The sequence below is a fragment of the Eriocheir sinensis genome, chromosome 17, assembly GCF_024679095.1.
Source record: "Eriocheir sinensis breed Jianghai 21 chromosome 17, ASM2467909v1, whole genome shotgun sequence".
Lineage (NCBI taxonomy): Eukaryota > Metazoa > Arthropoda > Malacostraca > Decapoda > Varunidae > Eriocheir > Eriocheir sinensis.
The window spans coordinates 1,904,127-1,932,045 of NC_066525.1; the positions used below are offsets into that span (position 1 = coordinate 1,904,127).

The 27,919-nt window shown below is 41.3% G+C and overlaps 5 protein-coding genes across 58 annotated transcripts; 2 read left to right on the forward strand and 3 right to left on the reverse strand.

Moving 5' to 3' along the window:
* Positions 1-78: 78 nt before the first annotated feature.
* LOC126999723 (ubiquinone biosynthesis O-methyltransferase, mitochondrial-like) lies at positions 79-4,057 on the forward strand. 5 transcript variants are annotated; one of them, XM_050862552.1, is made up of 8 exons: positions 79-122; positions 814-969; positions 1,436-1,681; positions 1,848-1,974; positions 2,166-2,275; positions 2,435-2,567; positions 3,114-3,273; positions 3,618-4,057. In XM_050862552.1, the coding sequence occupies exons 2-8, from the start codon at positions 872-874 to the stop codon at positions 3,734-3,736; spliced, it is 993 nt and encodes a 330-aa protein (XP_050718509.1). In that variant the 5' UTR covers positions 79-122; positions 814-871; the 3' UTR covers positions 3,737-4,057. The 5 variants fall into 5 exon arrangements, with proteins under 5 accessions (XP_050718509.1, XP_050718508.1, XP_050718507.1 ...); XM_050862551.1 differs by having other exon boundaries at positions 110-131; XM_050862550.1 differs by having other exon boundaries at positions 116-169.
* Positions 3,960-6,020, reverse strand: LOC126999728 (protein chibby homolog 1-like). Its single transcript, XM_050862559.1, has 3 exons — positions 5,658-6,020; positions 4,653-4,771; positions 3,960-4,264 (listed from the first exon to the last, which is right to left on the reverse strand). The coding sequence occupies exons 1-3, from the start codon at positions 5,842-5,844 to the stop codon at positions 4,199-4,201; spliced, it is 372 nt and encodes a 123-aa protein (XP_050718516.1). The 5' UTR covers positions 5,845-6,020; the 3' UTR covers positions 3,960-4,198.
* A 464-nt stretch (positions 6,021-6,484) lies between these two features.
* LOC126999720 (cathepsin L-like) lies at positions 6,485-19,580 on the forward strand. Of its 50 annotated transcripts, none has more exons than XM_050862490.1 (31): positions 6,486-6,680; positions 8,110-8,148; positions 8,259-8,303; positions 8,560-8,604; positions 8,981-9,025; positions 9,218-9,262; positions 9,408-9,452; positions 9,604-9,648; positions 9,750-9,794; positions 9,907-9,951; positions 10,064-10,108; positions 10,221-10,250; positions 10,360-10,404; positions 10,526-10,570; positions 10,672-10,716; positions 10,818-10,862; positions 10,964-11,008; positions 11,121-11,150; positions 11,271-11,315; positions 11,523-11,567; positions 12,920-12,955; positions 13,531-13,572; positions 13,716-13,760; positions 14,013-14,220; positions 14,443-14,588; positions 14,832-14,928; positions 15,114-15,265; positions 15,447-15,560; positions 16,038-16,131; positions 16,472-16,545; positions 17,360-19,580. In XM_050862490.1, exons 1-31 carry the CDS (start codon positions 6,606-6,608, stop codon positions 17,432-17,434), a joined length of 1,977 nt encoding a protein of 658 aa, XP_050718447.1. In that variant the 5' UTR covers positions 6,486-6,605; the 3' UTR covers positions 17,435-19,580. The 50 variants fall into 50 exon arrangements, with proteins under 50 accessions (XP_050718461.1, XP_050718464.1, XP_050718483.1 ...); XM_050862491.1 differs by lacking the exon at positions 16,472-16,545 and adding an exon at positions 16,766-16,839; XM_050862492.1 differs by having other exon boundaries at positions 12,923-12,955.
* A 675-nt stretch (positions 19,581-20,255) lies between these two features.
* On the reverse strand, positions 20,256-26,883 carry LOC126999716 (zinc finger protein 699-like). Its single transcript, XM_050862481.1, has 2 exons — positions 26,763-26,883; positions 20,256-23,337 (listed from the first exon to the last, which is right to left on the reverse strand). The coding sequence occupies exon 2, from the start codon at positions 23,323-23,325 to the stop codon at positions 20,263-20,265; it is 3,063 nt and encodes a 1,020-aa protein (XP_050718438.1). The 5' UTR covers positions 23,326-23,337; positions 26,763-26,883; the 3' UTR covers positions 20,256-20,262.
* LOC126999727 (cyclin-Q-like) lies at positions 23,913-26,926 on the reverse strand. The gene is made up of 2 exons (XM_050862558.1): positions 26,826-26,926; positions 23,913-25,468 (listed from the first exon to the last, which is right to left on the reverse strand). The coding sequence occupies exon 2, from the start codon at positions 25,406-25,408 to the stop codon at positions 24,611-24,613; it is 798 nt and encodes a 265-aa protein (XP_050718515.1). The 5' UTR covers positions 25,409-25,468; positions 26,826-26,926; the 3' UTR covers positions 23,913-24,610.
* Between the last annotated feature and the right edge of the window lie 993 nt (positions 26,927-27,919).

The following is a 27,919-nucleotide window of genomic DNA, read 5'->3' on the forward strand; positions in this document are numbered from 1 at the left end:
GAATATCTATGTAAATTACTCGTCTCTTGCTCTTGCTCTTGCTGTACAGGTGACCCATCCTGCTCTTGATCTTGATGTCATAGGTGACTCTCCGCTGGTCCTGGTCTTAGTTTACTTGGCAGGTGAGGAAGGTAAACAAACCGCCTGTCTGTCTTCCTTTGCAGATTAGGTAAGAGGAGGAGGACTTAACTAATCCCCAAAACACTGAGGAAGAAGAAGGAGGAGGAATTAAGAAGAGGAGAAGGACTGACGAAGGGATACAAAGCGATATACAGTAGATAAAAAGTAAGATGTTGAGAACGCTGCCTGTGCCCTCGTCTATTGTCTCCCTTTCTTCTGCAGGTTAAGTAAGAGGAGGAGGAGGATCTACGAAGCGGTACAGGTCAAAAGAGGGAGAAAAATATGTTAAAAACGCTGTTTGTGCCCGTGTCATGCTGTCTTCCTTTCTTCTGCAGGTTACGTAAGAGGAGGAGGATGATCTACGAAGCGGTACAGGTCAAAACAAGGAGAAAAAGATGTTAAAAACGCTGTCTGTGCCCGTGTCATGCTGTCTTCCTTTCTCTTGCAGGTTACGTAAGAGGAGGAGGAAGATCTACGAAGCGGCACAGGTTAAAATAAGGAGAAAAAGATGTTCAGAACGCTGTCTGTGCCCTTGCCATGCTGTCTTCTTTTCTCTTGCAGGTTACGTAAGAGGAGGAGGAAGATCTACGAAACGGCACAGGTTAAAATAAGGAGAAAAATATGTTAAGAATGCTGTCTGGGCCCTTACCATCCTAAACAAACTACCAATAACTGTTTTTCTTTCTTTTGCAGGATAAATAAGAGGAGGAGGAAGACCTACGGAGGGATACAAAGCAATATAGATAAAAAAATGTTAAGGACGCTGCCTGTGCTTAATAAATGTGGCACTGTGAAAAGCCTGCTGCTTCTCCCTCGTGTTGTCACTCTGAAGAGACACAACTTGCTCTGGTAAGTTGAATATTCTTTGATGATATATATATTTTTTTTTTCTCTCTCTCTCTCTCTCTCTCTCTCTCTCTCTCTCTCTCTCTCTCTCTCTCTCTCTCTCTCTCTCTCTCTCTTCCCTAATCATACCTTAGCCTATCCTTCTTTTACCTTACTGATTCTTTCCTTTCCTGTTCCTAACCTTACTTTCAATATCTCTCCTCTCTCCCATTCCTTTCTCTCTCTCTCTCTCTCTCTCTCTCTCTCTCTCTCTCTCTCTCTCTCTCTCTCTCTCTCTCTCTCTCTCTCTCTCTCTCTCTCTCTCTCTCTCTCTCTCTCTCTCTCTCCTTCTCTCTCTCTCTCTCTCCTTCTCTCTCTCTCTCTCTCTCTCTCTCTCTCTCTCTCTCTCTCTCTCTCTCTCTCTCTCTCTCTCTCTCTCTCTCTCTCTCTCTCTCTCTCTCTCTCTTACCTCTCTCTCTATTTCCCCAAGCAGCACAACAGTAAAGGAACAGGCACAGAATGAAAGAAGGATTCCCATAAAAGAGCCAACGACCAGCGACAGCGACTCCAGCTCTTCCAGCTCCGACAGTTCAGACTCTGACGGGCCCAGCGGCTACAGCAGGAATGGGAGGACCACTTATAATGAGGAGGAAGTGGCTAAGTTCCGCTCGATGGCTGACTCCTGGTGGGATCCTTATGGGGACTGCAAGCCTCTCCATTCTCTTAACAAGTTGAGGTAAGTCCAGAATATGAGTATTTTGAAGAATAGAGAGGCATTTTTTAGAGTAAACAAAGTAGCTCAGGGGCATAAGATAAATGAGAGAAACAAGCCTGCTAATTATTGCTCCTGTATAAGCTTTAGTTAGTGATTTTTTACTTATATAATTGTAATTGGTTTTCAGAGTAGCATTGGTTCGTGAAGGTTTAGTAAACAGTGAAGTGAGCCAAGCGGAGCATATCAGTGGCCCCAGACCACTGACAGGGATTAAGATACTTGACGTGGGCTGTGGGGGAGGAATACTGTGTGAGGTGAGCTTCTCTACCAAGGGAGTGTGATCATATATTGTTGCTTATTAAATGATTATTGAAAAACATGATATATATTTGGTGTTCATGTATCAGAAAAATGAAAGTCACTCATGAATTTGCTGTAAATATTTTTTTGACCAAGTTCATGGAATTCCTTAATATTCTGCATGCTAAAACCTTTGCCTCTGTAGCCTCTCGCCAGGTTAGGGGCTAAAGTGACAGGACTGGATGCTGCTGAGGAGAACACGAGGGTTGCCACACTGCATGCCTCCCAAGACCCGCGAGTGAAGGAAAACGTTACGTGAGTCTTGAATTTGGAATGTGTTTACTGGACAACTAAGGAGAATATAGAGAAGGATGAAGAGGATATATTGTATCTGAAGCTCTGTATATTAGGAGTCAGATATCCTTTATTTGATGATACATCCGGGGTATTACACTTGTGTGTATGTGGTTTCAGATACCTACACGGGACAGTAGAGGAGCACATTCAAGACGTCGGGTGCGCATATGACGCAGTGGTGGCATCTGAGGTACTGGAGCACGTCGATAACACGGACCTCTTCATCTACACGTGTGCGGAAGCCATTAGGGTAAGGTGCTGCCCTCACCTTGTCAAAGGAGCAGATATCAGAGTAACTATGAGTGAGAGCCCTTAGAGTAATGTCCATCAAATTTTTCTCATTACAGTCTATTTTTTTATTAGAAATTTCCCTTATGTCCCATACTGAAACCTCTTGACAGTGCTCTGTATTGTGCCATCTGGTATTCAATCAATTGCTTAAGTGGTGACTCACTGATTAGTCTGATGTGACAGGCCCGCATTCTCAGATGCGTTCGGCTTACAACAGATATTTCCAAAGCCCACAAAGCAGATTAGTCAGGTTCTCATGAGTGTTTTTTTCACATTCATGGTTCATAAGCCTTGTCAAACTATCACTAGGCTCATAAAACTACCCATGGGAATACTAACACAATCTCTGTGAAAGCCTGATCAAACATGGGTGTGTGATCCCCAAAATGTTTGTGAATATGGACCTCAGTTTTGGCACACAACCCAAACTTTGAAGAACCCTACTTTAGAGCCACCAAAATCACCATGCCATGCTACTAGTCTTACAAAACTCTACTTTGGACAGCCTGGTGGATCACTGTTCTTGACAACAATCAACAAAACCACCAGTGCCTGGCTGGGGGCCATCGCCATCGCCGAGCACACGCTGCGCCTGCTACCCCCGGGAACACACGACTGGAATAAGTTCATTCCCCGGCAGGAGCTACTCTTCCACCTTGAAAAAAGTAAGTATATCATCTATATATATATCAGATTTTCTTGTACCCAAAGTCATAGATACTGGAAGAAGTTAAAGAAGTTATATGATGGTGCTAATGTTGTAAGCTAAGTTGTAAAAGGCATGCAAAGATGTACTATATATTTATAGTTATATTCTTCATCCAGTCACCAGGAATCACATATTTACCCATATCATATAACAAGTCTGAAAATTGAGTCATTGCTGTGTCCCCAAGTGCTTTCAATATCTCTGTGCAATCACCAATGACACTTGCAGCTTCATCTTAATATATGTTGGGAATCAGTAATTTAGCTTCCAGTTTTATACTTACCAAGTTATTGTTTTCAGGTGGCTTTGTGACAAGAACTGTTCATGGCATGGGCTACAACCCACTGATTAACGAGTGGTTCTGGCTCTCAAACACGTCAATAAATTATGCAGTCCATGCCATCAAAGAAGGTAATTAGCACTATGCAGCTTTGTAAAGTTCTGAATTTACATAGTTAGTGAATTTCAGTAATGCTTCAATGTGTCATCATGTAGCTTGTCCATGCCATCCCCATCAATACTGGCAGGCCAAGGAGCGTAGATTGTAGTCACCTGTTTACTGAAAATAATAAGTCGGCTGCCAAGAAGTCTGCTACTCATAATGATCTTAAGCTTGCCAAAGAGGATACTAAGATTACAATATTCAAATGAGTCTTTATTAAAAGTCATCCATCACTCACATCAGTGGAATATTTCTCAGTATTGTTATTATGTAAATGTTGTGTAAATGTTTCCTTACAGAGTGTGTTTTCTTAACCTAATTTATAAAATAATAAACTTAATTCTTTCAAGTTCATTACTTATTTTAAGTAAATCTTGAAGGGCAGATGTCAGTAACACACAGTTTCCCCATAAATGGTGTTACATTGAACCATTGAACATCATCTTCCTTTTAATCGGTTGAGTTCTTTCTCCTTTATCAAGGTGTCTGCAGACTTCTCAGTCAGCTGAAAAGTGCCAAAAACTGTAAATTAACAATATGTAATGTATGAAGGCAGTAGACTCATAACTTCATGTTGGTAACCCCATCTTAAGTGTGTTGCATATATATAAGCTTTGCCCAAGGCCATAGCAGAAGCCTCTACAACTTTCCCCGCCTCAGCACTCCCTCTTAACACAATCCCATGCCTACTAACTCTCCAGTTCCCCAAGTGCCACTCTATTGATCCATTTTACTTGTGGTCTCTCCTGAAATCCTGTCTCCATATATATATATTTTTTCTTCACAAAGTCATCTACATATGCTATGTTTAGTGGCAACTTCTATGGCAGAAAAAACATCTTACATATGTAAAAAGTCTCAACACAAGAGGAACTCATTCTGTAAAATCTCACCATGTCAAGCAGGAGTTCAACCTTCAGCTTCAGCAGATTGTTCTCCTCCAGCAAGGCTTGGTTTTGTTGGCGAAGACGAGCCACCTCACGGTTGCTGACACGCCCCCTCAAGCCACCCTCTGCAGGTTTCAATGGGTTACATTATTAAATGTTTCGGTGCCCAAGTACACACACATTTTACAAGGCTTTCAGGAGAGTTGTGTGTGGGTGTTTTCATGGGTAGTTTTATGACCCTGGAAGTAGTTTAAGAAAGCTTCTGTACCATGAGGGAAAAAAAGCATTCATGAGAAGCCTGTCAATCTCCTTTTTGGCCTTTGGAAATAGTTGATGTGGGAGGTGGATGTGTCTGAGAATATTGACCAATGATGTTATAGTATATCTTTAATTCAGTGACTAACTTGATATTACGTGTTGCTGTAGTCACAAATATAAAAATCATTCAGTTTTTCACACATGATAAACTGAATATACAACCAACCTGCAACCCAAACTGAATATACAACCAACCTGCAACCCAAACTGATTATACAACCAACCTGCAACCCAAACTGAATATGTGACCAACCCAAACTGAATATACAACCAACCTGCAACCCAAACTGAATATACAACCAACCTGCAACCCAAACTGATTATGTGACCAACCTGAAACCCAAACTGAATATACAACCAATTCCCCGCAACCCAAACTGAATGTCACCAACCTGCAACCCAAACTGATTATGTGACCAACCTGAAACCCAAACTGAATATACAACCAATTCCCCGCAACCCAAACTGAATATACAACCAATTCCCCGCAACCCAAACTGAATGTCACCAACCTCCAACCCAAACTGAATATACAACCAATTCCCCGCAACCCAAACTGAATATACAACCAATTCCCCGCAACCCAAACTGAATGTCACCAACCTCCAACCCAAACTGAATATACAACCAATTCCCCGCAACCCAAACTGAATATGTCACCACCCTCCAACCCAAACTGAATATACAACCAACCTGCAACCCACTCTCCATCCTCAAACGTCGCATTCTGTCCACCGATATTCAACTTGATCTTGCTGAAATCATGAGACAGATCTTGCCCCGACTTGTCCGATTCGCGTCTCAGACTTGATAGGGAGGCGGACCTTCTTGGGGGTGACTTGCCGGGGGAGAAACTGCGGCGTAGGAAGTTTATAGGCATGGTTGGATGTATTTCTTTGTGCTGAGTATCTATGGGAAGAAGGAGGAATGGTTATATTATTGCATTGACGACACTGTTAGGATTTTTCAGCATTTCTTTTGTTGTTACTTGGAGCACGGAGGACGCGGAGCTGTTACCATGGAAACGCTGATATGCACAATGCCTTATTTTACTCTGTTTCTCCTCATTTCTTCATTAGTTTTTGTATCTGATAATCAAACTCTTCTTTAGACAGATTATTATCTCGCCATGACCTTTGAGAACAATATAATATGGTTGATTTGGGATATGAGATCATTTGAGTACCTTTTATTTCCTTACCTACACGTTATTTTGGCTCTTTTGTTACAACTCTTAGTCTTTGTTATGTATCCTTACTCACTGAAGGGAAGAGAAAGGACACAAAGGAAGAAGAAGAAAGAAAAACCGGAAATATCAGTCACTTTTCTCTTCAGATCAAGTTCAAGCTCAAGAGAGATAGAGAATTTGAGTATCTATTATTTCCTCACCTATACGTTATTTTGGCTCTTTTGTTACAACTATTAGTCTTTGTTATGTATCCTTACTCACTGTAGGGACGAGAAAGGACACAAAGGAAGAAGAAGAAAGAAAAACCGGAAATATCAGTCACTTTTCTCTCCAGATCAAGCTCAAGCTCAAGAGAGAAAGAGAGGGAGGCTGTTACGCAGTGGACCAAATTCTTCGCCGTATTTCCGTTTTTTCACCGCTAATAACCGCATAGAAGCACCGTGGCCGCCGAGATGAAGGTCCTGGTGGCCCTGTGTGCTGTGGCGTCCTGTCTGGCCTCGGCACAGCTGCTGAGGGCTGACAAAATGGTGAGAATTGAGGAGGGGGTCAGCTGATTTCAGGGAGGGAGGGAGCGGCTGATGACCTCGTATTTCTGCTATATTATTCGTTTACTGTCTTTTGTTAGTAATTTTAAGGTTATTTTATGGTCTAGGTTGACTTACTAATGATTCTGAATACTTAAGTTGGGTTAATTTGAGGACGTAATGGGGAAGGGATGTGTCGTTATTTCTGCGTTTTATGTTAATTTATTGTCTATTATTAGTGATTTTAAAGTTATTTCATGGTCTAGGTTGACTTACTAATGATTCTATTCTTAGGTTGGGTTGATTTGAGGACATGATGGGGAAGGGATGTGATGTTATTTCTGCGTTTTTTGTTAATTTTTCGTCTATTGTTGGTGATTTTAAGGTTATTTCATGGTCTAGGTTGACTTACTAATGATTCTATTCTTAGATTGGGTTGACTTGAGGACGTGATGGGGAAGGGATGTGACGTTATTTCTGCATTTTTTTTGTTAATTGTCTATTATTAGTGATTTTAAGGTTATTTCATGGTCTAGGTTGACTTGCTAATGATTCTATTCTTAGGTTGGGTTGATTTGAGGACGTGATGGGGAAGGGATGTGACGTTATTTCTGCATTTTTTTTGTTAATTGTCTATTATTAGTGATTTTAAGGTTATTTCATGGTCTAGGTTGACTTGCTAATGATTCTGAATACTTAGGTTGGGTTGATTTGAGGACGTGAGGGGGGGATGTGTCGTTATTTCTGCGTTTTTTTGTTAATTTTTTGTCTTTTGTTAGTGATTTTAAGGTTATTTTATGGTATAGGTTAACTTACTAATGATTCTATTCTTAGGTTGGGTTGATTTGAGGGTGAGAAGGGGAAGGGAAGGGAGGTGACATGTTATTTTTGCATTTTTTGTTAATTTATTGTCTATTGTTAGTGATTTCAAGGTTATATTAAGGTCAGGCTAAGCTTACTTCTCCTACTGGTGGTAAGACAGGGTTGGTACATGTTTAATTCCACTCTACACTGCTTCGTCTTGTATGTGTCCTTGCAATATGTGTCATTATGTGTTCTTTTAATTTCTTTTTTTATTCCATGTTTCCCTGCCCTTCTATGCTCTATAATGTCTCGTTTCTCTAATGTTAGCTCTTATAATGTTTAATCTAATCTCCCTGTACCTTCATTATGTGTCATTATGTGTTTTGCTTATTTTTTATGTTTCCTGGCTTTTCGATCCTCTCTTTTGTAATGTTTTTCGTTTTGTTTTCTCTTCTAATGTTCTTCCAGTAGCCTACCTTCAATATGTGTGATTATGTGTTATTTCTGTGTCCCATGTTTTCTGGCGTTTCTGTCCTCTCTCTATTATCGTGGTTAAGGTTGGAGTGACTGGCTTGTGTTTGTTAATGGTGTTGTCTTATTTCTTGTTCTTATTCTGCTTTTCCCTCAGGGGCTGAAGTACAATCCTGAAACCAAACATTATGAGAAGGTAGGTTGGATTTTGAGCTGTAGAGGATGACTGAATTTTTTACGCCTATATTCACAGACATATGAAGGCTCGCCCACACTCATTTGATTTTCCTTAATTTTATATTGCAGGCTCTTCTGGGCCAGGACGGACATGACCAGCAGCCTCATGCACAGGTAATGTTCTGTCTTTGGTGTTAATTATGTGCACATCCTTCAGTTAGATAATTCTTATGTGTCTCATAGTGAAGATCTGGTTATTCTAAATCTTTTGAGCCACATATATATATTTACCCCCTATGTCCCCCCTTTTTTTTGGATTTACCTTTACCTGGTGTAAATCTTTGGGTGTCATTTTGGTTAATACTTTCCTTTTCACAACCTTAAAATATGTGAATGCTTTACTCTTATGTTTGTTGTTATTTCATTGCAGGCTCTTCTGGGTCAGGATGGGCATGATCAGCAGCCTCATGCAGAGGTAAATAGATTGTTCCCTACTATTCATGCATTTTTGGACATTGTATTGATGCCGGGTTATTTGTATCATCTCAGTACGGTATCCCAAGTGTGGTTTTATTAACTGTACACCTTTGGAATTGCTACTGTTGCTGGGTTATTTGTATCATTTTACTATCCCAAGCACCTGTGGGTTTACTAATTATATGGCTTTAGCCTCTATACTGAGGCTGGCTTATTTGTTTCATCTTAATATCCCTTAGAATCAGAGGATGCTTCATACCGAAAATCTACCTTTGCTTTATGTGCAGTATGAGGCTAATTTTTATATCTTGGCACCCTGATGTCGTAATATCTTAACATCCCGAGTGTCTTCATTGATTTCTGTTACTTTTTAGGCTCTTCTTGGACAGGACAACCATGACCAGCTCCCCCATGGAAGGGTAAGTGTTACTAAGCGTTCATTGCTGTTTGTACTTCTAACTTTTTTATGAACAAGTTAGCAGCTGTGGCAAATCTCTTGAGTACTCATTTAGGGAACAGTTACTTTAATTTCATCCCTTTGTTGTGGCTTGTTAATGTGCAGCAAGCAGGCACCAAACACTCATACTCTCCTTTTAAATGTCTTGCTTCAGGCTCAGCTGGGCGGGGACGGGCATGACCAGCAGCCTCATGGACAGGTTAGTTGTTTTTCTCTCTCTCTCTCTTTTTTTTCTCTCTTCTCTCTTTTTTTTGACCTGTCATGTATGAATGAAAAAAAAATGCATTTCTTTTAATAATCACGTAAGTTAAGTGTGCAGTAGACTGACTAACACATCTTTACAGCACATCCTTGGGCAGGACGGCCATGACCAGAAGCCTCATGGGCAGGTAAGACAGACAGGTGTTGAGGATGTCGCAGGAGAAGTCGTTTTCTACTCTAGTGTACTTGTAGAATGTAGATATGAGACTATTAACTTAGACATGTTGTTTTTACGAGTATTATGTTCATCATAGCTGAGTCCTCACTGATTTCTTTCAGCGAGTTCTTGGCCAGGATGGACATGACCAGCGACCCCACGGGCAGGTAAGACAGACAGGTGTTGAGAATGTCCTGGGCAAAGCTTTATGAAATGAATGATTGCTGTACATTATAAGTTTGCTTTACTGAATCCTATTTCCTTACAGCAAATTCTTGGCCAGGATGGACATGACCAGCGACCCCACGGAAAGGTAAGACAGACAGTTGTTGATGTACTGGACGAAGCTGTTTGTAGATATGAAGTGATTAGTTGCTATACATTATTAATACATATTTCCTTTACTGATAACTGTTTCCTTGCAGCAACTTCTTGGCCAGGATGGACATGACCAGCGACCCCACGGAAAGGTAAGACAGACAGTTTTTGATGTACTGGACGAAGCTGTTTGTAGATATGAAGTGATTAGTTGCTATACATTATTAATACATATTTCCTTTACTGATAACTGTTTCCTTGCAGCAACTTCTTGGCCAGGATGGACATGACCAGCGACCCCACGGACAGGTAAGACAGACAGTTATTGATATACTGGACGAAGCTGTTTGTAGATATGAAGTGATCAGTTGCTATACATTATTAATACATATTTCCTTTACTGATAACTGTTTCCTTGCAGCAACTTCTTGGCCAGGATGGACATGGACAGGTAAGACACACTAAAATTATGAAGCTGTTTCCTGCCATAGTGTATTTTTAAGTAGGGAAATAATAATTGTCTTTGGTTTTGTGCTTTACTCTTTCCTGTTTCTTTGTAGCGACGCCTTGGGCAGGACGGGCATGACCAGCGGCCCCATGGACAGGTAAGGCAGACAGGTGTTGAGAATGTACTGGATGAAGCTGTTTTCTGCCTAAGATGAGAAGTGATTAACTGCTGTATGTTATTATAATATATATGCTTTATTAATTACTGTTTACTTGCAGCGACTCCTTGGCCAGGATGGACATGACCAGCAGCCTCACATGCAGGTAAGACAGACAGGTGTTGAGAATGTTCTGGACGAAGCTTTATGAAATTAATGATTGCTGTACATTATAAGTTTGCTTAACTGAATACTACTTCCGTACAGCGAGTTCTTGGCCAGGATGGACATGACCAGCAGCCTCACGGGCAGGTAAGACAGACAGGTGTTGAGAATGCTGTGGACAAAGCTTTATGAAATTAATGATTGCTGTACATTATAAGTTTGCTTAACTGAATACTATTTCCTTACAGCGAGTTCTTGGCCAGGATGGACATGACCAGCGGCCTCACGGGCAGGTAAGACAGACAGGTGTTGAGAATGTCCTGGACGAAGCTTTATGAAATGAATGATTGCTGTACATTATAAGTTTGCTTTACTGAATACTATTTCCTCACAGCGAGTTTTTGGCCAGGATGGACATGACCAGAGGCCCCACGGAAAGGTAAGACAAACAGGTGTTGGTGTACTGGTCCAAATTGTTTGCAGATATGATGTGATTAATTGCTATACATTATTATTACATATTTCCTTCACTGATAACTGTTTCCTTGCAGCGACTCCTTGGACAGGATGGACATGGGCAGGTAAGACACACTAGTATTGAGAAGTTGTTTCCTGCCATTGCATATTGATGAATAATGAAGTACTTAATCATTGCCTTTAGTTAGTTTTATTTTGTGCCTGACTCTTTCGTTTCTTTGTAGCGACGTCTTGGGCAGGACGGGCATGACCAGCGACCTCACGGGCAGGTAAGACAGACTGAGGAGTGGTGAGAATGTAGTGCAAGAAACTGTCACCTGCCTTAATGTGTATATAGATATGAAGCTTTTCTATATATTGTTCCTTTTGCTACACTACATGTTTCCTTGTGTCTTGATGGGCATGTGAGGAAGACCAAGGTTATCAGTACACACACACACACACATTGTCCCTAATGAGTGTACTTCTCCCACCAGCACCTTCTCGGCCAGGACGGACATGACCAGCGATCTCACAAGCAGGTATGGAGTACAAATTATGACTGAGTTAGGTTTTGTTTCCTTTCGTAACTCTATGGTTGAAAGATGTATTTACCCCTCTACATATCTCATAGGGTTTTGTATTTGTCATCTTGCTTGTTAACGTGCTATGACTTATTTTTATTGTTGAGAGTGGCAGAATCTTAAACTGGGTGTAGATTTGACCCCATTCATTGTAATAGGCTGCAGAAGATGTCACTGAATAGCACATTTAATAAGGAAAGTATTCTTGGGACTTCTCACTGAAACTCCATAGCTCTTGCAGTACAATGTTTGTTCATTTCACTTCACATTGACAGAGAAGTATTTTTTTTGGTGATAGACTAGGGTTTTGCTTAAAGGCGAGCCAGTTGGTGGGAATTAAGATATGTCGCAGTGCTGGATCACCAAGGGCAAGAGTAAAGGGTTAGAGTAGTCAGCACATTATTTAACATCATTTAGTACTTACATGGGATGCCCTCAGAGTAATGTATATGATTTCTGGAATGACTACTCTGCAATTCAGTTTCTCTTTTACAAACCATTATGAGAACAACTTCGTATATTTTGACGTTTACGTAGCTTCATATCGCATTCTTGCTCCTCAGAAATGTGAATAGTGTAGCAATCCACTTTTGAAGCTTGTTGTGTAGCTTCTTTTATACTTATTGTAACTGTAAGATCTATTTTTATCCAATATATTTTCACTTATTTCGATGCAGGTATTTCTGACTTGTTCCATCAGAGTCGTGGATCGCAAAGTAGCAATTTTCACTGCTGCTGCTGTTGTTTAATTGTTCTCAGAGGATGTCAATTAGGACTGACAACTCGCCCGAATACCTCCACCTTTTCTAGCCCAGCATGCATCCATATAAGCAGATTTGTGTGTGTCAGTCAAACCTCTTTTACTACATAACCCCTTGTGCAGCACAGTAACCCTACTCACCTGCTTGTTATCACTTCACCACATCCTGAGCAGCCATCACACAGGCATGAGGAGACCCACATTATGTTTTGTAGTTCATGGGGTCCAGTTGAGTCAATCTGCTTGTCAAATTACGTCATAAGCAGAGACGACAACATACCCAAGCCCTGATATGTATTTTCTAGCTCAAATCCATTAACTTTTTGCTTATGGAAGTGTCAGGCATTTTTTAATCTTCGCTTTAGCTTTTGGTTTTGATTGTGGAAGTAAAAAGTTGTGGTTTTGGTTTTGATTGTGGAAGTAAAGAAAAATTAGGCGGCCAGTTCGTAAGCTGGAGCCTCAGTTGTCTGTCTCTGCCCCTGTGTGATGGCCCATTTAGTGTAGTGTTTTATCCAACCACTCACCCACCAGCACAGTGTTTTGTTTTCAGAAGCCTCGCAAACATAACAAGCACAAGGCCAGAAAGGTATGTTGGCTTTTTTGTGTAGAGTGTAATCCTTTAAATGCAAGCAATACTTTTCCTATAAAGGGGATTCATAGTTTCACTTTTTTGTGTCGGCAATATTTTGTGGAAGTAAGGAATAAATAAATAAATAATACACATTCTTTTGTCATCATCTGCTTGCTTTTCATAATTTTAACTTTTTAGTGTCTTCTTTGTAATGCTGCACCATGGCTGATTCTAACCTACCAAAGCTAAGCATCAACACACTGTTTTATCACTAGGGAAGAAGGATAGGATTAGGGCTGGAATATGACCTTCCATCTTGACTGTCTTGGGGCAGCACTTCATATGGTACGAAGGCAAACCACTCACTTCTTTCTTTAATTCTATTTATGAACGACTGCAATGCTAGTGTATGTCATGAAGGTGAGACTCTGTTGGTATCATTGTGAACTGGGCGCTCGTATAGTCAGGGTTGTCATAAATGCTTAGCCTTGGAAGGTTGAATCTGGCACCATTCCTCTGTCAGTAAGTTTGGGTGTGGTGGTTCCTCTGTTTAGGTTATTCTTTTATTCCTTCTTTTCTCTCCTGTGCAGATTCTGGGGCAAGACAACCATGACCGCAGAGCACACAAGACGGTGAGTCGACTATTCTTGATGTGGATGTGGGATGTTCAGATAAATGTACTGTACTGGATGACATTTTATCATAAGATGTTTTTTTATTACCTTTTTCCTCTGTACTCGTATCTCATTAATAAGCAAGTATTATTATTTTTTAGCAACTCCTTGGCCTGGGCTCTCATGACTACAAGAAACATGGCAAGGTAAGCTGAATGATATCATGTAAGATAATAATTCAATAAGCTTCAATCAACCTTGGTGTTAGAACATTATAGTCGGGGCTATCTTAAACTCACATAAATACATATCACACTGTACTTAACACATTATTGTCTCTTAAGTTGGAATCCTATAGTCTTACAGTATGACAAATATGGGAGTTTATTTTCATTTATTTATTTGTTTTTGTTTGTGCCATATTGAGCTTTTCTTTACCCCAATCTCTACCCATTCAGAAAACCATTGGAGGGGGCAGCCACGACCTTGGCCACATGGGGATGTTCAAGACCTTCATGAAGCAGCACAGCAAGACCTACAAGAATAAGGCTGAGTTCAAGAAGAGGTTCAAGATCTTCCACCAGAACATGAAGAAGGCACACATCCTGCAGCAGAACGAGCGAGGCACTGCCAAGTACGGCCCGACCAAGTTTGCTGATCTCACTGGTGAGTTGGCTGCCACTAGTTGTAGTAGTGATGTGGCCTTAGTCTTGAATTTTCCATATGTAAATGTTAAGAAGTCAGTTTCATCTTTTTTTTCCTAAGATAATTTGTTTGTAAAATGTTGCCCCCATCCCAAAGTTCCTCTCCCTCAAGATTATATTCCCTTCATTGCTTAGTCTTGTCTTTTCCATATGCAAAGTCCTTATCACACTTTAATTTCTTCAGAGCGCGAGTTCCGTCGGATGCTGGGCTTCCACCCCCACATGAAGCCTGCCACCTCCTCCATGGAGCGCGCTGCCATCCCAGACGTTGAGGTCCCTGTAAGCTTTGACTGGAGGGAGCATGGAGTTGTCACGCCCATCAAGAACCAGGTGGGTTTTCAACTTTTCATGTTCGTTTTGACCATTGCATTCTTCCCAAGGCAAATTGAATATAGATTATTGATAGTGTGTGTGTGTGTGTGTGTATTTACCTTGTAGTATTTACCTATATAAATGCCCTGCGAGTATCTGTTCCTTGAGTTTTGTTTAGCAACTGTGAAATTCAAGATTTGGATTCCTTTAAAGAACATTTATTCCATGATCGATTCCAGTATCCTTTTTGTCTTGTTTCAGGGTATGTGTGGCTCCTGTTGGGCCTTCTCCACCACCGGCAATGTTGAAGGCCAGTGGGCACTCAAACACAAGCAACTTTATTCCCTCTCTGAACAAGGTAAGGGAAGGAAATAGCTCTCCTTATTTGTTTACATCGTGTCTGGTATGAGTATTGCTGTTCAGGAAGTGAAGCACCAAGTATATTAGAATTAATTGAAGGAAAAGCTTACTGGGTACTTGTGTATGCTTAGTTTTTTTCCAGAGCTGATTAACTGTTAGTAATGCTTATCCTTTACATTCCAGAGCTGGTTGACTGTGACACAGAGGATGAGGGTTGCAATGGTGGCCTGCCAGAGAATGCCTATGATGCCATCGCCAAGCTGGGTGGCCTAGAAGTAGAGGACGATTACCCTTACGAGGGCGATGATGAAACCTGCCACTTCAACAGATCCCTTGTGAGTACCATTCATGTGTGTGTTTGTGTGCTTGGAGAGAGAGAGAGAGAACTGAAATGGCAATATTCTAGGAAAGTGAAGGTCATCAATACAGTTTTCTTCTTATTCTTTTATTATTTATCTCTTAAATAAGGCAGACAGATCCATTTCTGGGTTAACCGCTGATCGCTTTTCTTGCCAGGCCAAGGTGACGGTGAATGGGTCTGTGGAGCTGCCAGCAGATGAGGTGGCCATCGCCAAGTGGCTCACCCAGAATGGTCCCATCTCCATCGGCATCAATGCCAACGCCCTTCAGGTGAGTGTTGTGGCAGCTTTCCAGGTGGCTTGGCATATTACCTTAATTTCCTCTCATGGCTTAGGATGCTGTATTGGTCCCTCCTTCATGAAACTTATGCTATCTGTCCAGCTCAGAAAGCTCAGTACCAGTCACAGCAGTCAAGTTATGTGAATGTAAAGAAAAGAAGGAAATGAAGTAGCTATTACAGCATTCACATTAATTATTTTGTCGTTTATATTTTAGAGTAGTTCATAGGATCCATTTAGTGTACAGTAAAGAGTATTTGAGTTGTTGTTAATGATGTATCTAGGGTTGACAGATTTTATTTTACTCATAGCAGTCAAGAGAGTGGTGAGGGAGTTTTTTTTACAAATCTTCAAATTACCTGTCACTGTTGTCACCAATTCTTAATAATTTATGTGGGAAATCTTGGCAACCCTTGAATTCTGATCTGTTAAAATTGTGCGCCATGTCTAACTGATCCTGCACACACAGTTTTACGTTGGAGGAGTGTCTCACCCGCTGAAGTTCCTGTGTAACCCCAAAAGCCTTGACCACGGCATGCTGATCGTCGGCTATGGCATCCACAGTGAGTACTGAAGTGCAGTTACTAATTATTTGGTTCTACTGTCCTTTTTTTGCTGTGCATTACAATGGATTATTTGTGCCTGGACTGGGCTGTGGCAAAATGAAATAAGAAAGATTTTAAAAAACTGTCTTGACTGGTTTGTAAACATACTGTGGCAGAAAATTCCAGGGACTAGTGAAGTGTGGGAGTTTGCCTTAGGTAAACTTTTTTGATCTAGCAACACAAAGTTAAGATGTCCATTGTATCAAAGAATAATTCTGCATGTAGTGTGAAAACTTAAAACCCTTTGCAAGCTTGTAGCTAAGTTCGTGTATAAACAGAACTGCCTCCTTTTCCTCAGCCACCAAATACCTGCACAGAAAGCAACCCTTCTGGATTGTCAAGAACTCATGGGGGGAGGACTGGGGGGAGCAGGTATGTGCACATCTCTCAACAGGTCTGTCAGTAAGGGGAGATGCTCTGGCAGTCACCACCCTTCATGATCTTCACCTAAAACAATTATTATTTACTCATATTCCTCTCATTGTGAAGACTAAGAGTTAAGGTTCCATGAGGGTGGTGGTGGACAGAGCAGCTCCTCCTGACAGGCTTGCATTGTTGTCCTGTAGGTCTAATGCTTTGGGCTTCCTTTCAGCTTATCCTGTATTCAAGAAGTCTCTTCCATTTTGGATCATAAAGAACTCCTGGGGAGAGAACTGGGGTGAACAGGCAAGTATGGATTTTGGTTGAGCTCTTAACCATGTGATTTGGGAGTAACTTTGGATTATTGAGGGATTGTCTGCATTTTACTTGATATTTTCTAGTAAAGTTGATTTGCCAGCTTTTTTTTATTGCTGGCATCATGTTTTTTTTTTTCTCATTCAAAACCACTGTCAGGAAAGCAGCCTCATGTAGTTGGATACTGATGTCAGTACCTACTCCCTCAGTCAAGAAAAGGTTTAGTTGAGGAGAACACAGATGTTCAGTGTGGCTGTCTTCTAGGCCTCAAAAAAATCTATTTAACCCAGTAGCAGCGACGGGCCAAATTTGTGCCATGATTTAACCCCCAACAAATAGATGATACATAAACTTATCACAAATGGTTTGATATATATTATGAAATCGTTTGTATGAGGGGTGATTTTTCTCGCTTAGAGGGACCATTAAGAAACATGATCCCCGCTGCAATATGTACATCCAATCTTAAGTTCCTTATTTGCCATAATCTACAGCTAGTGACTCTCCACAGGGCTACTACCGTGTGTATCGTGGAGACGGGACATGCGGCGTCGACCAAATGGCTACCAGTGCCATTGTGCCCTAACTCACTACCAACAATTTTTTTTTAATGTAACTGATGTTCGTAAAGGACATCACCAAAAAAATACTAAACAGAATTTTAAACTTCCTTTGTCAAATTGGAATCTTATGTAAGTTTTAAATAGACAGCTAAATAATTTAATTTTTTAGAAAAGAGTATCTAGCCAAATTAATTGGTAATTAGGTTATGTTTCAAAATGTTAATGTACCCGACATTACTTTGAACAGTAATCAGGTTTTAGTGTTTGAGATTATAGATACGCTACTCTTTCAATTACTCAGACTCTGCATAATACTCATCGGAACAAGTTGGTTGTATTGTTTTGAGAGCCACTTTTCATCTCTGACTTGGCTTTTTGTTGTGTGGATATCAAAGGACATGTGTTTAGTCCTCTTGGCCACACTGAAACTAGAAATGCTACTTAACTTAAGCTACTACTTGTATGGTAACATTCTACTTAATTTCTTTGATGTGTGAAATTACTGTAAGCAACAAACAATTTTTATCCCTTAAAAATGAATGTATCCCAAGATATAATTTTTGTTACTTTATATTATCTACTTAAGCTTTATCGGCACATTAACTTATTTTTTATTATTACGCTTAAGGGGTAATTCCTGAACGTCACTAGTGTAATGAGGCAAGGGCATTCAGGTCATGTGAGGGAGTCATTATTCATTTGCAACAGCATTAAAGTGGATTGTTCACTATAAGAAATTAGACGTTAATATAAAATAAAAATAGTCATGCACCACTTAACATCCATATATTCTGAGAGAGGGTTGCATAACTTGTACAGTATGGAATTACAGTAAAGTGAGCCCCAATACAACTTTAATAACCTATAAAGAATATGAACATAACTTAATCTGAACCACAGACATTTCAGTGGATGGACTATGTGGCGCATAACTGTGTGTGTGAGAAAGTTTTAAAATTACGAACAATTGCAAATAAAAGGAAGGAATATAAACATATTGAAACATATCTCTCAGCTAACCAATAGATCATTCACACTTCTGATTCAGCAACATGATGTACTCCTCTCACAGCCGTGCCAGAACCCTTGACCATGAACCATTATGGGATCATTGTGCTGTTAGCATGCCACACTGTGAATATTCATCCTATCATTGAAATTACCATAAATTGTAGAATGGAAGATACATTAAGCTTCATTTGATTATTCCCAACTAGATGATGATCAATGTAAATGTTGCATATTTTATAGATGCTCCATAATATCATGTAGCTTTATTGCCACGGTCTTTAGTTCAGTTTAAGCGACTTAAGTGATATGAGTGGTTGTGATGTATAAACCCAGTCGTTTGTAGCACTGAGGCGCTTTAAATTATACCTTTACCGGTAGAGAGCAGCACGGCTTGAAAAAAGTAAAGCATTCAAAAATTCTCTAGGCAATCCCCCAGGACTATTTACTGCGGGTAGTATTCCAAGACAATGCCACACCGTGAATCTGTTCTTGCCTGATGTCGAGTAGCGATCTTCCACCTCTGTTACACGTTAGTCTTTATCAAGAAGCCACCTGGCATCCCCATCAGGTCAATGCTAAAAGGCAAATCTGGATGGGAAATTAGCAGCTTACATATCACATAAGTTCAAGCCAATATCTTTTTCAGGGACAATAATTAATGCAGAAAATAAAAGTTAAGTGCAAAGTTTGTTAACTATTGTAAGGTGAATTGTGCCACAATTTATGGAACCTGAAATTTCTATACAGGTAGCTACACTAAGGTTAAACTTAAAGGCTTCCTTTTGAATGTAATGAATTGATATGGTAGAAGTAAAGGAATAGGAAGTGCCCATTTACTCAGAGCATGGGAACAAATAGCTTTTAGAGATGTCCTTTGTAGGTTTGTACTCAGTTGTTTGTAAGTGGTATTGTTTCATAATTATGATGCCAAAACCTCCTTCCGAAACCCTTGAAATAATAAAATTAATGTGCTCTCTGGACATTAAATGTTAAAGTAGTTGGATATTAATGTAAAGAAGTTGGTCAAATTAAGTGTGTCAACTGTGAACTTGTGTTCTGCCCCCGTGTCAAACTACTATCGGTTAACCTTCCGATTCCTCCATCCCTTTCTCACTAAAGAAGAATGTTAATTAACATCAGAATAAAGTGACAACCTTATTGGAAGTTTATCTCATCCTTCACCCAATGCATTTACAGTGGCTGGTGTGACGTGCTGGCCGAAGAATGGAGGCAAACATTATGATCTCAGCCACCTTGTGGCAAGATATGGTTAATCCAATCCTATAAAACACTTTCCTGCACCACTAATGGGCAGGGGCTGACCAGCAGGCCCCATAAAGTAAGCCTAACAGTACTATAGTCCCCTCCTCCCCCCACAAAAAAAGGCTACTTGAAAAGGTCAATGAAGGTCCTGCTCAACAAAGATAAGTATAAACACCACCTCTGCACTGTATTCTGGGAAGCTTGAATCACACAAAAAAATGTTACTGAAACCATCATTATGAGGACTAAAAAATCTTCAACCAGCAAGTTTCTGGGGTCACGAAGCAAACAGATTTTTTGTTTTTGTTTTTACAGTAGAGGAAACAGTTCAAGGGGGGAAAAAAAGAGACAATAATGAGGAGAGAAAAAAAAAAAAAAAAAAAATCGCCTCAATGCTCCTACAAAAAGAGTCAAGAGGAGTAGCCGAAAGATAGGTCAATTTCAGGAGGAGAGGTGTCTTGACAGATGATGGAAATAAAAATAAATAAAGGAATATAATGAACCTGAGGAAACAGTAAACATTAACAAGAGCATTCACATGATATAGAGGTAAAACTAAACTAAATGCAGAAAAATATCAATTTATTGTTTCGTTCTCTTTTTTCTTACAACTGTGATTTTTAAGCGACACTCTGAACTTGAAAGAATGTTTGCACACAGAACATGAATACTTGGGGATGGTGCTGTGCTTGTCCTGATGCTCCTTGAGTTGGCTTTTCCTGACAAAACGTTTCCCACAGTGACAAACAAACGGCCTCTTCTGTGCGTGGGCGTTGCAGTGTGAGGCCAAAGAATCTCTTCGTGTGAAACTTAAATTGCATATATTGCAGGTAAAAGTTTTAGGAGTGCTCTGGTGTATTTTTGAATGCCTCTGTAGCACCCAAGAGGTACTGAACGTTTTGTCACAACTGTCACATTTCAGTGTAGCCACACCTACGTGAGTCCTGCTGTGCTTGTTCATATCCTCTTTGCAGAAGAAACTCTTGGAACATATGTGGCAGGTCAGTTGGTTCTTGGTGTGTTTCCTCTCCTTGTGACGCTTCAGTCCATACACTTTGGCAAACTTGTCCCCACAAACATCACAGTAATATGCATGCTGTTCAAGGTTTGAGTGTATCTCCTGAATGTGTGTCCGTAACCCACTGGCGGTGTAGCACAGGTGGTGACACTGCGGGCACTCGTGAGCCTTCTTGTCCTTGTGTATTTCACTGTGTTCCTGTAAATGCCTCTTGCTGCTGAATGCTTTGTTGCACTGTAAACATGTAAAGGACTTTTTGATGGCATGCACTTCCCGCATGTGCCTGGCAAAATTGAATGCCTTAAGAAATGGTTTGGAACACTGATCACACTGGTAACTTTCATTCTTTCTTCGTTTTTCCTTTGGTGGTTCTTTGGGGCACTCCTTATAGAGATTGCCAGTGGATGAGTCTTTGTCATCTTTCTTGTGCTCCTTGCAGTGTAGCTTGAAAGCCGACAGGTTTTTGTACTTCTGGTGGCAAACCTCACAAGTGTGCTCCTTGGTCTGTGGTTGGTGGGTCTGGTGTGGCTGCTCCAGACCCTCCTGGCTCATCTCCTTTTCTGGTTTCTTGCTGGACGTTGAGCAAATGTTGGAGATCATGGGAATACCCGCGCCCAGTGTGCCATTCAGCTTCCTCACCAACACCGACTGGAAGCTGTTGATGTATTGGCTTACGTCGGCCACCTGATCGACTCCAGTGTTGGGCAACACCTTCCGTTCCTGGTCATGGTGGAATTTCTTGTGAAGGTACGGCATAGTGTCTGTTGAGGGGAAACACAGCCCCTCACACCTCCCCTCCTGGACAGCCTGACCCTCATTTCCTGAACACTGGAATGCACTTGTACTTGTGTTCTTTCCATCTTGAAAGTGGGTGTTGCTCCTCATCTTCAATGCATCATCTGAACTTACATTCCTTGATATAGAATTTATTATATCTGTGTGAAAGTTCCCTTCATCATAATTAGAAGACCAGTAACTGTATGCAGCATTTCTATTGCTAAAGCTGTCTTCAATGTCACTCAACTGGGAATCAATTAACAGGTCACCATCAGTGCCACTCTGCTGCTGTGGTTTACTGGAAATTTCGGAATGTTTGTCCACTGCAGGGCTCTGGTTGCTGGGACATGTCGCCCACAACTCAGGCATTCCAGAAGCAACTCCAGACTTTTCTTCCATATCAAAAGTGACAGGTTGTTGCTGTTCTTTGCTAAGAGTGAGTGACTGAAGGAGGTCCCTGTTCACAGTGTCTGGTTGAGGCTGTGCTTCATCGGCAGTGACCGAGTGAAGTTGCTCTGTATCCACGGTGAGTGGTTGAGGCTGTTCTTCATTAACAGTGACAGACTGAAGTTCTGTGGGAGTGATTGATTGAGGCAGTTCCCTATTAGCAGTGACCGGCTGAAGCTCTTGGTGCTGTTTGCTGGGTGAACATACGTCTGCACTGAACTCATCTGAATCTACAGTTCCGAGCAGAGGCAAATTGTTGCTGTTTTCATATGAGTCAACATTTATGGCACTGTTTGGAGCTTCTGGACTTTTGCTGGAATGTTTGGCAAATTCCGTCCCACACACACTGTACTCCTGAAGGTCTTGAAACTCATTTCTTGAAGGTGGGAGGCTACACGAGGCCACTTCCTGGGCACTGAGCACATAGAGCGAAGGCGATGCAACACTCCCAGGTTGTTGGTTCACATCTACATCACAGGACGCACTAGATTCAGGAGGAACACAACCCAAATAGTTTACATTCTTTGGTAATATTGCAGCTCCCATTATTACTGGAGAGCTAGGCATCCCAGGATTAGGAGAAGCTGCCACTGCTTTCAAGGGGGAGGGGGCTGTCTGTTCAGGTGGAAGGGAAGGAGGTCCATAAGATGCACTGATAGCCTGTGCTGGTGAGTGTAGACCAAGATCTTCTGACACATCCTTGCCTGCAGACTGTGGACAAATGCTGTGATCAGACACATCCATAGAACCTGTGTTGCCATACACTGAGAGTGGCGTAGCAGAGGAGTCAAACCTCTCCACGGAGTCGATGCTTCTGCCGAGAGAGTGGACATCTGAGCGTGGTGTGCAGCAGCTGTTCTGGCTGGATGGACGGCGATCCCTTGCACCCACCGGAGGGCTGCCTCTGTGCATTCTCCCGCTGGCGGGGCTCAGCTCCAGCATGCCGGGAGACTTGCCGAAGGAAGCTCGCTGCCTGCTGAAGTTCTTTCCCCACTTCTCCAGCTGCCACTCGCGCAGCTTCAGCAGCTGGTTGGCAGCATCGTTACCCTTCATGTAGTTGGAAAACCCATCAGATAGCTGAGAACTGCCAATACCAGCATCAGGGTCAGCTGCAGCACTTTCCTGGGCAGTGGTGTCGGTGGGCGGCGGGGTGCTTGGAACATTAGACTCACCTCCAGTGGATGGTGGTGGCTTTGGACAAGCCAGCTTGGCAGTGGCCGGCAGTCCGTCACTCATGTGGCACTTGAAGTGAGTTGTGAGCTCCTGTATGCCATTTAGATGTTGGCAGCACACGCCACACTGCAGCGGCCGGTAGATATAATAAATGAGGTGGTCCCGCAGGGCACCCACCGACCCAAAGTCTTGCTGACAGCACAGTGGGCATCCCAGGCTCCCCATTGCGCCTGCAGCCTGTGAACAAGGAGACACTCATGCCAGTGATGTTACCATTCACAGTGGACTTCCTGACCAGGAGAATATTTATTGAACCTGACTAACTGGAAATCAGACTGTCTTCATTTTCTCATATACAAGCATGATGACTGCATCACTGTTATGAGATTACATCAATATGCTATTGTTTTTCATTTGTATTAAAAACATGCACACATATATTGACAGCTAAATCAGCAGCAGAGCTATTTGCATTTGTGTTGCCAGGTGCCACGAGCAAGAGCTTTGAGAATCGGCATTGTTTTTCTAATCCCTGAAATGGTGTTAGTGACCTTCAAGATGAGTCTACAAATCACTGCTTGATATCCCCAACAATCCAAATAACTAATAACTAATAATAATGATAATAATAATAATAATAATAATAATAATAATAATAATAATAATAATAATAATAATAATAATAATAATAATAATAATAATAATAATAATAATAATAATAGCAACAGCAGCGAATCCTTTTACCACTCGGCTGTCTTTCCATCACCACAATCTCCCCGGTAGCACACAGTAAGGTTCAGAGGAAAGAGGTGTATTGTAGCAAGGTATATTTTAAATAAGAGTTATACATCTCCATACATAAAGTATTAAAAGCACTAATTTTTCACTGTCAATTGTTACTTCCCCTAGAATAAAAATGGCAGATATGGCATGACACAAGTTGGAAGAATTAAAAGAACAATGAAGATTATTTTGCACTTCAGTTTCCAGGATTTTTCTTTTTGACTTTCTTTCATCTGTATAACTTATTAATGGGGAGCATACGCCTGGGGGCACATCACTCACTAACCACCTCCATCCCTGACAGTCCCCCAGAGCAAGGTTCCACGCATCTACCCTCTCCATCTCAAGCCCCTCCCGGCAGGATTGATCAACTTGCCCCATGTCTCACAGCCATACAGTAGGAAAAGGAGCACAAGCGACTTAAAAGCTACAAATCTTTGTCCGCCTGCACAGATACTGACAATGCCAAATACTCATGTTGAGCGAGTCCATAACACCGTGGGCCAGGCCAATCTGTTGAGTGACTTCCAGGCAAGACCAATCAATGTCATGCCACGCTAGCAGGTACATGAAACTTTTGGTGATCTCAATGTCCTCACCACATGCATGAACATATAGCAGTCAATTTATTTTCACCATTTGTTCTTACCTTTTAGTCTACCTTACCTTCTTATACATAAAAAGAATCACTCACATTGCACAAAGCACTTTCGAGATACCACACACATCACACTGACACCATGACCAGGTCCTGCTCCTCTTTGTACACCATGAGGATCTCGGCGATGAGTCCCCACACAGCCCTGGAGGTGCAGTCTGGGTGCAGCACCGTGAACCAGGCCCGCTCATTAATTTCATCGTCGCCAGGCACGGTCATACCATACACCTGAAGGGCAAGATGGATGACGGTGGCGGCGATCAGCTGAGGGGAGTAACTGAGGACGATGGGTGAGTGGTAAATATCCTGCAGAACAGTCCAGGAAAAGTGCACTAGTGGAAGGTCATTGAAGGAGTCCACACCAAGCCACTCCTTGAGGGACAGAAGGTAGTGCAACATATACTTGTGGGGCAGATCCACCTTCATCTTGAACCCCAGCACACGCATCAGCAGCAGCTCAGCCTGGATGAGGGAGTCCCGCATGGAGAAGTAAGGGTCCAGTGAGAGAGGAGGCTCCCCGCGCCGCACACAGCTGATCCCCACATTGATGATATCCCGGATTTTAATGTCGTCGTCTTCCACCTTTGATGCCAGGTAGATGCAGGTGGAGCCGATGAGGTAAGGTTCGTACTCCTCCAGCGTGGCGACATTGTAGAACTTGTGGTAGTAGGTGGCAGCCGTGGCGATGGTCAACACACTGGCCTTCAGCTTTATGCCACACTCTATGACGTAGCGTGCCCCGGCGAAGTGGTTGTAGTTCTTGGTGTAGTCCACTGGAGGGTTGTGTCTTTCCCTCTGAAGCAGTTTGATTTGCAGCAGCTGACCACCTTGTGAGGGCATGGAATAGCCTTTCGAGGAGGGATTCATGTTGTGTGTGACTGTGAGAGCCCAACGCAATATATGATGAAACCCCTTTGCTCCTCTGATCTGTAAAAGAGAATAAGAATCACTCGGATCTCTAGAGTGCTTCTTATGAATATTTATCAACTATACCTAGCCCTTCAAGATTTAAATTACTCATCATTAGGCCTTAGTCCACTAACTCACCTTTTGCTGTCAGAGGAAGGGAGCAGTGTGGCCCTGATGCACAAAACTTTCTTCTCTTGGGGCAGCAATGGCCGAGTGATCAGCTTGTGGACATGGTGATCCAGAAAGCCGCATTCAAATCCTGACCGTCGCTTCAAGCTAACAATTTTCAGCCATCACTGAATGGTTGAAGATAACCCATATACTGTCCTTATGACCGCCTATCAACCTAGACTTCCATGCAACTCTCTCAATAGGATCGTGTGGAGCAATGGGAGGCAGCGCGAGCCAAGCAAGACTGGCACCAATATTAAGTACCTGCCCCCACCACAGTCCGCCGACACTGACAAAAACGGTGCAGTGCGAAGCATATCATGTATTTAGTGTAAACCATTAAAAAAAAAAAAATCTACATAAACCAAACCTAACCTAACCTGACACCCCCTCTCAAAATAAATAAATAAATAAATAAAAAAATATTAAAAAATGCAACTTGACCTTGGCCTTGTCAAACTTGATAAAGGCTCATAAAACTGCCCACCATGGAAATACTAACAATACTAACACAACCAGAATCTCTATGTAAGCCTTAAGGCAATGTAGGTGTATGTTAAGCTGGGAAATGCCTGAAAATAAGGACCCAAAACATAACAAATTAAGAGTAGGCCTTGTCAAATTTGATAGGCTCATATAACTACCCACCATGGAAATACTAACACAACCACAGCCTCTACGTAGGTATATTAAGGTAGGAAATACCTGAAAATATGGACCCAACTCAAATCAACCCAAAGTAGGCCTTGTCAAATTTGATAGGCTCATATAACTACCCACCATGGAAATACTAACACAACCACAGCCTCTACGTAGGTATATTAAGGTAGGAAATACCTGAAAATATGGACCCAACTCATAACAAATCAACCCAAAGTAGGCCTTGTCAAATTTGAAAGGCCCATCTTGGAAAAACTACCACTACCATTAACACTAACACAACCACAATCTATTAACAAAGCTATATGGAATGTAAATATATAATGAAACACTAAACGCCTAAAAAATAAGGTTCTAAATTATATAATTGCTTGTTAAGTCGTAATAGGCCATGAAAGCACTTGTTATCTCCTAATCACGTGAAGGCTTAGTAATATAACTCCTAGGACCATTTAATTAACTAACATGTATATTTTATTACCTTCTCTCCATTCTCCAGTGTCTTGAAGTAAAGTTACAAAGGGAAAAAGGAAAAAATATATACCTGGTGGGAGGATACGAGGAGCAGAAGACGCGTGTGGCCCTCCCCTCTTCCTGTCTCTTCCTCTTCTGACTGTGAGGTTGCCAGTGGTAGGGAAATGTTGCCACCTGTCTATATATCTCTATCTATGTCTATTTATCTATCTATCTATCTGTCTATCTATCTATATATTCTTCATTAGTGTGTATGGCTTCCCTGGTGCCTATAGCATGTGATTAAGCCGTGAAGTATCCTTGGAAAACCCTATGTAAAGGATGTAGGTTGCCAGCTGTCTATCTCTCTACGTATGTCTATTTCTCTATCTATCTATCTGTCTATCTATCTATATATTGTTCGTTAGTGTGTATGGCCTCCCCGGTGGCTATATAGCATGTGATTAAGCCGTGAAATACCTATCCTTGGAAAATACTATAATAATTATATAATGAAGTTAATTGCCAGCTGTCTATATATCTCTATTGATCTATGTCTATTTATCTATCTATCTATCTGTCTATCTATCTATATATTGTTCGTTAGTGTGTATGGCCTCCCTGGTGGCTATAGCATGTGATTAAACAGTGAAATATCCTTGGAAAACACTATGATAAGGATGGAGATTGCCAGCTATATATCTATCTATCTATTTATCTATCTATATATTGTTCATTAGTGTGTATGACTTCTCTATAGTGTCTATACCATGTGATTATAATGCTATACAAATGAAGTTTTGGTAAAGTCTAAAGAGATTGCCAGCTACCAATTAATCTATCTATAAAAAAATTCTATATCTATCTATCTCTATCTATCTATCTATCTCTATATATTGTTCATTAGAGCGTATGGCTTCCCTGGTGGTCAATGCAGGTTGATTAAGCCGTGGAATGACCTTTGAAAATACTAATAAGGATGAGGAGCTATACGAATTTTCCTGCTAGAACAATGTATATGCTATAACAATTAAGTGCCTACAACAGTATTACGCATTTATATTAGCATGAGGATATACTGGTTTAATTAATAAGAATGGGGCAAGCTGTTTAGGCCCAAGGTACAGTTTATCTTAGTTGGCGGTCAATTCATCCAGGTTTTCTATATATCGTCCAAGCAATAAG

Coding starts and splice junctions, on each gene's coding strand:
- LOC126999723 (XM_050862552.1), top strand. CDS start 872: ATGTTAAGGACGCTGCCTGTGCTTAATAAATGTGGCACTGTGAAAAGC. Junction 2,568..3,113: donor CGTGTGCGGAAGCCATTAGG/GTAAGGTGCTGC, acceptor TACTTTGGACAG/CCTGGTGGATCACTGTTCTT. Junction 3,274..3,617: donor ACTCTTCCACCTTGAAAAAA/GTAAGTATATCA, acceptor TATTGTTTTCAG/GTGGCTTTGTGACAAGAACT.
- LOC126999728 (XM_050862559.1), bottom strand. CDS start 5,844: ATGCCTATAAACTTCCTACGCCGCAGTTTCTCCCCCGGCAAGTCACCC. Junction 4,772..5,657: donor GGATGGAGAGTGGGTTGCAG/GTTGGTTGTATA, acceptor TGAAACCTGCAG/AGGGTGGCTTGAGGGGGCGT. Junction 4,265..4,652: donor TTGAACTCCTGCTTGACATG/GTGAGATTTTAC, acceptor GGCACTTTTCAG/CTGACTGAGAAGTCTGCAGA.
- LOC126999727 (XM_050862558.1), bottom strand. CDS start 25,408: ATGAATCCCTCCTCGAAAGGCTATTCCATGCCCTCACAAGGTGGTCAG.
- LOC126999720 (XM_050862490.1), top strand. CDS start 6,606: ATGAAGGTCCTGGTGGCCCTGTGTGCTGTGGCGTCCTGTCTGGCCTCG. Junction 9,795..9,906: donor ACCAGCGACCCCACGGAAAG/GTAAGACAGACA, acceptor GTTTCCTTGCAG/CAACTTCTTGGCCAGGATGG. Junction 12,956..13,530: donor ACAAGCACAAGGCCAGAAAG/GTATGTTGGCTT, acceptor TCTCCTGTGCAG/ATTCTGGGGCAAGACAACCA.
- LOC126999716 (XM_050862481.1), bottom strand. CDS start 23,325: ATGGGGAGCCTGGGATGCCCACTGTGCTGTCAGCAAGACTTTGGGTCG.